Below are 6,895 nucleotides of genomic sequence, written 5' to 3'. Positions count from 1 at the left end.
TTACCTAAGAAAAATATAACCCTCACTCCTGTTTCAATCAACATAATTACTGGGTCATTACAGAGTTCAGCGTTGTTTCAAAGGCAGGCTGCCCTCAGTTAATGAGAATCTGGGCCACCGTTTTCGTCACCGATCTCCACTTTGTCGCTTCGTCCGTCAGAACCGCCCTCAGGACAAAGGGTGGTTGGTGGAGGTGGGAGGGGTTGGGGCAAGGGCTACGGTAAGAGGAGGATATTTGCGTGGCCTGTTTACAGGTTACTCGGTTTCAGTGTCAAGGCAGTTTATTTGCACATCTCTGGCGAACCTCCGGTCTGAGGTCACACAGACGCCTGGGTGGCTCACAGGAGCCAGCAGTGAAGCTTCCCTTGGGCCGGGACTCAGGAATTTCACCAGCAGGGACCAACCAAGGGGCCCAGGGACCCCGGCTTCACTCCAAGTCCTGTGCCAGAGGGTTGGCGGCGACGCTCCGGGCGACGCCTCCGCTGCCGGCCAATGAGGAGCAGGGACCGCGTAGGGGCCTGCGCTCATTGGGTCGCGGTGGTTCCGCCCCGAGGTGAAGCAAAGCTCCCGGCCCGCTAAGAGAGTCTCAGCTACAGTCTGGCTTTTGTGCGCTCGCCGCTGGTCACCCTGCTGGGCATACCTTTACCTCTTTCGCCTAATTCTTCGGTGTCTTTTTCAAGCCCCGACTCATCAGTTTCATAGTTTTATCTTCCTTGCCCTTTAACTCTCACCTTCCTTCGCAGATCAGCATGCAGGAAAAAGACGCCTCCCCACACGGTTTCCTGCCTAGGTTCCAACATTTCGCTACGCAGGCCATCCATGTGGGCCAGGAACCAGAGCAATGGACTTCCCAGGCTGTAGTGCCTCCCATCTCACTGTCCACCACGTTCAAGCAAGGGGCTCCTGGCCGGCACTTGGTGAGCTGGGTCTGTCTGGGGCGGTCCAGTGTTGGGCGGTAAAAGAGAGATGGCTTATAAATTAAGAAGGCACGCAAGTAATTTGTGAGGTTTAATTTGTGTATATCAGGAATGATGTTTACTACACCTGTAAACCTCCTTGTAATAAAGGTTTGTATTGAATGGTTCAATGATCATATTTCTTTTGATAAGTATTTCTTTTGATAAGCAGGACTGGAAGGAACACTTTGTCCAACATGCCCTATAGATTTGGACTGATATTCATGTGATTTTGGCAAATTTGCAGTTCAAAACTGAGTGTCATAACTTCCTTAAGTTACCTTTAGCAACAAAAATTGTAAAGATATAGTAAGGAGTCAACTAAGAAAAAAATTAAGAGTCTCATAACTCACCTGGAATCAAGATTATTCCCAGTAGCTATTAACTCCCAATATTATTCCAGTAGTTATTAATAGCCATTGAGCCAGATTCATAGTTACATTCTGTCATGTGTATTACATATATTGCCTCAGATAATCCTTACAGCAATTCTAGTATGAACTAGGTTCTTATTTCTCTCATGAAAAACCTGAGGTTTGGGGATAAGTATCAATGCAAAGGCCACATGGCTAATAAGTAGTAGAGCTGGGATTCCAGTGCAGTACTGCTCTGGAACCCCACCCACTCTTGGGCATTAGTCTATCCTGTGCTATACTACAGTAATGCTAGCAATAATCTAACCCATTGCATCATTGTGGTTTAGTAATTAAGAGCTTAAATCATGTAGTCAGAGGACCTAGGTTTGAATTCTGATGCCACCTCTTTTTAGCCAGGTGGTCTTGAGCAAGTTACTTGACTTATCTTAAGCCTCAGGTTGATCCTGTGTAAATGGGTTAATAATAGTACCTACCACATAAGTTGTTGATATGTATGTTAAGCTGCATTGTACATTATAACTTCTCAGTAGTTTGCTATTTCATGGTGTTCATATTTGCACTTTTTCTGTTTGATCTGGACAACAACCAGGTTAGAGAGCAAGACAGGTATTATGTACTTTTTATAGAAAAGGAACCTACCCAGAGTCATAGACGAGATAGGCCTCTGTGTTAATTACATAGCTTTTCCTTTTTTGGTAGCATACTTGATGGATCTTGGAGTATTTAAAATTTGCTGAGGTCCAGAAGAAATTACAATTGACCCTTGAACAACAGGGGTTTGAACTGTGCAGGTCCACTTATATGTTGATCTTTTTCAATAGTAAATACTACAGTGCTGAATAATCTGCAGTTGGTTGAATCTGGGGACATAAACCACAGATATGGAGGAACCTCGGATATGGAGGGCTGACTATAAGTTGTACATGGATTTTCCACCGAGCAGGGGGTCGGTGCCCTAACCCAGGAGTTGTTCAAGTGTCAACTGTAATTGAATACACTTTGTAGATCCAAAACCTTGATTATACTTCAAACACCTCTTTAGTGTGTTATGTTATATAAGTTGAGGAAAATTCTTTTAGACGTAGCCCTTTGTTTTGTGAAGTAGAGTTCTAAGGGCATTTCTACAACTGGCTTAGGATACTTCTAGCTACTATATTTTGTAATCAAAATGGGTACACAACCTGTCTTCCAAGTTTCTTCCTCGTGTAGGGCTTTGTGAATGTGTAGCTGCCCAAGCTTTAGCATTTAGTGCAAAAGTTAATAATTTAGCTGTGATATTAACAATTAAATGTTCTCAGAGAGCCAACAGGGGTGGTAAAATCCACAAACTCCTCTTAATATCTTTAAAATGTCAGTTAAGAGCACGAAAGAGAATTTGAGGAGCTGAATGAGAAGCATCTAATTCTCCACTTCCATTTAGAAAGTCATTGAATGAATGAGAGTGAGAATTGGCACTGAAATATGCTTCTCCCCCCACCCCCCTCCCCAACCACAAAGTTAAATCTCTGTAGTGAATATTTAGGGAGACATGGACTACCTTTCCATGGCAATAGCCACATGAATCTAAACTTTTTTTTCTGTCTGGAGTACAGCTGCAGGTCACATCAAGGAGGTGATGGTGGCCAGTAATGAGGATATCCTGGAGCCCTATAAAATGTCTACTCAGTTTGTCAAAACAAGGAGACAAAAAAGGCAACAAAACTTAAATATCTATATCTATAGCCATATCTATATCTATCTCTAATACTGGGAGCTCCTGAATCAGAAACAGGTGTAAAGAGTGGTTGTGTTTTGTTATGTGCTACGTGGGGCAGGAGGAGAAAAGTATGTATAGGATTTTTAGTGAGTGTTTAAGTCCTGGCTTTGAATTCTGGCACTGACATTCCCTGTAACATTTGGCTTTACTTTCTTTAGAGCAGATTGTGAGGATTAAATAAAATGACTGGATACAGACGCAGACTGACAAATACTGTATGATATCACTTATATGTGGAATCTAAGAAATAAAAGTAACTAGTGAATATAACAACAACAACAAAAAAAACAGACTCACAGATACAGAGAACAAACTAGTGGTTACTAGTGGGGAGAAGGAAGGGGGGAGGGAGGTTAAGGTAGGGGATTAAGAGGTACAAACTACTATATGAAATAAATAAGCTACAAGAATATATAGTACGGCACAGGGAATATAGCCAATATTTTATAATGACTACAAATGGAATATAACCTCTAAAAATTGTGAATAACCATGCTGTACACATGAAACTTATGTAATATTGTACATCAACTATACCTCAATAAAACTAAATAAATCAAATAAAATGACTGGATGAATTCAGCTAGTATAGTGTCATACATGTAAAAGGAATATAATGCAAGATTTAAAAAGGGGTTGTATAGAGCTGTTTTGCCAAGAATTACTCTCTTTTTTGAGTTGCTTTTGTAGAGCTAAGATCTGAACTTCGAGCATTTGTAAGATCTGTTCATAGCTTCCTGTTGGATGCTAAACAGAGCTCACAACACTTATTTTTTAGGAAATGAAGTGCAGGTTAGAAATAGGTTTACTCTGTTGGTTCAGGTGGTTCCTGTTTCCTAATATCCCTAGATTAATGGGTAGAGGTGACTCTAACATAAAAACTACCATTTATCTAGTGGTTAGCACATGCCAGGCATCATGCAGAGAACTTATCTCATTTTATCTTCGCATCAATTTTATGAAGTAGATATCTGTATTTTATTCCCATTTTAAAGGTATGGAGATTGACTCTGGGAAATATTAAGTAACTAACCTATTGGCATGTAGCTCATAAGTGGCAGACACAGAATTCTAACCCAGTTTGGCTGACTTCAGGGCCTCTCCATACCACTACGGCCACAACAGTGATGCTTCTGTCTAATGGCAAGACATGTAATAGATAAATAACAGAAAGGCATGGAAGGATGGACCTGTAGTTGAGGAAATGTCTATGTTAAGACCCTGATAATAAATTTAAATCTCTTAGGATGAACTCTAACTTCTTTCCTTCAGGGTTTTGAGTACAGCCGTTCTGGAAATCCCACCAGGAATTGCTTGGAAAAAGCAGTGGCAGCACTGGATGGGGCTAAGTACAGTAAGTGATTTTCATTTCAAAGTTTGTAAAATCTAGAATCCATTCTTATTTGTATAGAAAAAATTATAGAGGCACAGAATGTAGAATTGGAAAGAAATAAGGATTAGCTAGTTCAAAACTCTTATTTTTTTATGACATTGAATTATTTGCTTGAGGTCCCACAGCTGACTTCATATGTATATGTGTAATTATAAGGTGAAAATAAATATGAAGAGAGGCAAAATGCCAGAATTTGCCACTTAGAATTCATGTAAACGTACTCTTCGTCTGAAGCTGTCAGTATAAATAGATACAAATTAACTAAGTTTTATAATACCACCTATGAGAATATAAGCTTTCTTATACTCTGGTTCATTCACCTGCTATTTTGTGCCTGAGAGTAGCACCAAGGAACATTTGCAATAGCCAGGTACTCTTGATACTGTGCTTTGGGAGATTAGGGATTAACTCCTCAGAACTTGAATTTCTTCCGTGAAGGGAATGGACGGCTGTTAAATCATCTTTGTACTTTTTATACAAATGGTACTAAATGAGGGCAGAATCGTGAATTTAAAAAAGGAGAGTCTTAGGAGTTTTCTCACAGCAAGAGTGTAGGAATCAGAAATGTTAATATGAGCTTTGGTGTTTGTTTGGGATTGGGGGAGTTTCTTTTGTTTTGGATGAGAGGGGGAGTTTTTTAAACCCTAAATTTCTTAAATTTAGTAATGTGTGGGGAATATTATTTCCCACAGAAATTATAAAGGCTGAGGGTTCATATGCCAGACACTTTTTTCAGGTGGGCTCCAGAAAACACAGTTGTTTTGAATGGGATTTAAAGGTTAGCTTTCTGTATGAATTCATTGTTGGACCACAGATCTGCTTAGTAGAGAACTGCAATGTCAACCTCAACTTTTCTGAAAAAACTTTGCAAAAATTACATTTTCCAAGTTAATTGGATATCCCATCTACTGGTCACAAGTGATTTTTATCATCAAGGTGATATACTGATATTTTATCAGGATATTTTTCTTTACAGTGTTTAATGTGTACAATGCCAGTTATTTTTTTATTATTCAGTTTCACTATTTTTGTTCAACATGAGATTCAGGTCACATGTGTTTAAAGAGAATCCACATTAAAAAAATTTAAAAAAATAAAATTTATTAAATTTATCAGGTCTAATGTGAGTTTTGTTAAAATATTTTCTCAACTGCATATCCATATAGTTAATGGATGAATCATATCTTAGCTCTATTCCTCAAGTTTGAAATTTCTTTAGAGTTTGATACTTTTAAAGTGTAATTTAATTGGCAATTGGTCTCTTGTCTCTGAATTTTGTAAAGAATTATTTCTTTGAAGCTTTTCAGAGAAATGTTATAACCAAAGCAGAATTAAGTATTTTTATTTTAAAGATATTTTATTTTTGAAATAGAAAGGGGGATTTTGTAATGGTATTAATCAGGGGATTTCTGGTGACTCAGTAGTGACGGTTGTCTTTCAGTCAGCAGAGAGAGGGATATAAAGTAATGTAACTAAATACTGTAGGTGTTTTTAACCTATAGTTCTGACATTTTGGTTTACTCTAACTTGGTTTTTACCTTAGGTTTGGCCTTTGCTTCAGGTTTAGCAGCCACTGTGACTGTTACCCATCTCTTAAAAGCAGGAGACCAAATTATTTGTATGGATGATGTGTATGGAGGTAGGTGACCTCTCTCATTCATGTTGTTTCAGCTGATATTTGAAAGACAATAAAATGGGTCCTGAATTATATTAACAGTGCTACCAGGATTATTGACTATTGATTATCTTTTCAAAATATGGTGAACAACTCTATGCTGGTTCACACTTGATAAAGGAGGAGCATAAACACTTAGGGTCTATGCTCCAGAACTTGCTTATAAGAGAGATTGTTTAATAATAATTTTATTTAAGCAGCTGGAATGAGCTTATCCCAGATATATTCTACTCTAGAGAAGATAGTGTTTAAAGAGAGAGTGTTCTAGTGTCATTAAAAATTTTTACCTCCAGTGAAGATGGTCTATAACCCAAGTCATTCTCAAAGGTCTTAACTCTACCCAACCCTTAACCACCCCACCCCCTGCGTTTCTTTTTTAGGGAAGCTTCTGAAAAGCTGTTGAAAGCTATAGACCTCTTTCCAAAAAATGTACTTAAGACTATACCCAACGTTTATCATTTTAATTTTAAAATGATAAGGCTCCTCTCCAAGGACCCTTACCCCTTGAAACCTATCCATGGATACAAATTTAAGAACTTTCATTCCAAATTGTTTAAATGCTAGTTATATAAAGTGGTAAGTGGGAAGGTAAGGAAGACAAGTTGCCCTTACCTTTAAGTAAGACTGATTTTTGTGTTCAAAACAACAGCAAAAAATTTTGTAAGTATATTATACATATATACCAAATGCTTCCAAATAATTAAAATGTGATTTATGGAATATTATTATCATTTTATC

The 6,895-nt window shown here is 38.3% G+C and overlaps 1 protein-coding gene across 6 annotated transcripts in view; it reads left to right on the top strand.

Annotated features, from left to right (window-relative positions):
• The first annotated feature begins 242 nt into the window (after positions 1-242).
• CTH (cystathionine gamma-lyase) overlaps positions 243-6,895 on the top strand; it is a 42,640-nt gene continuing 35,987 nt past the window's right edge. For 2 of the 6 annotated variants that reach the window (XR_016394978.1, XM_089921054.1), the window contains exons 1-3: positions 566-917; positions 4,362-4,443; positions 6,026-6,121. Coding sequence is in view for 5 of the 6 variants with exons in the window: in XM_089921054.1 (XP_089777180.1) it covers positions 750-917; positions 4,362-4,443; positions 6,026-6,121 (346 nt within the window). In the remaining variant the exon portion in view is untranslated. The other 4 variants (XM_089921033.1, XM_089921022.1, XM_022581101.2 and 1 more) reach the window with 4 other exon arrangements.

Source organism: Delphinapterus leucas, chromosome 1, assembly GCF_059928025.1.
Source record: "Delphinapterus leucas isolate spDelLeu-1000000601 "Yukka" chromosome 1, BTC_Dleu_Yukka2, whole genome shotgun sequence".
In the NCBI taxonomy this organism is placed as follows: Eukaryota; Metazoa; Chordata; class Mammalia; order Artiodactyla; family Monodontidae; genus Delphinapterus; species Delphinapterus leucas.
This window is presented reverse-complemented; position numbering and strand designations above follow the sequence as displayed.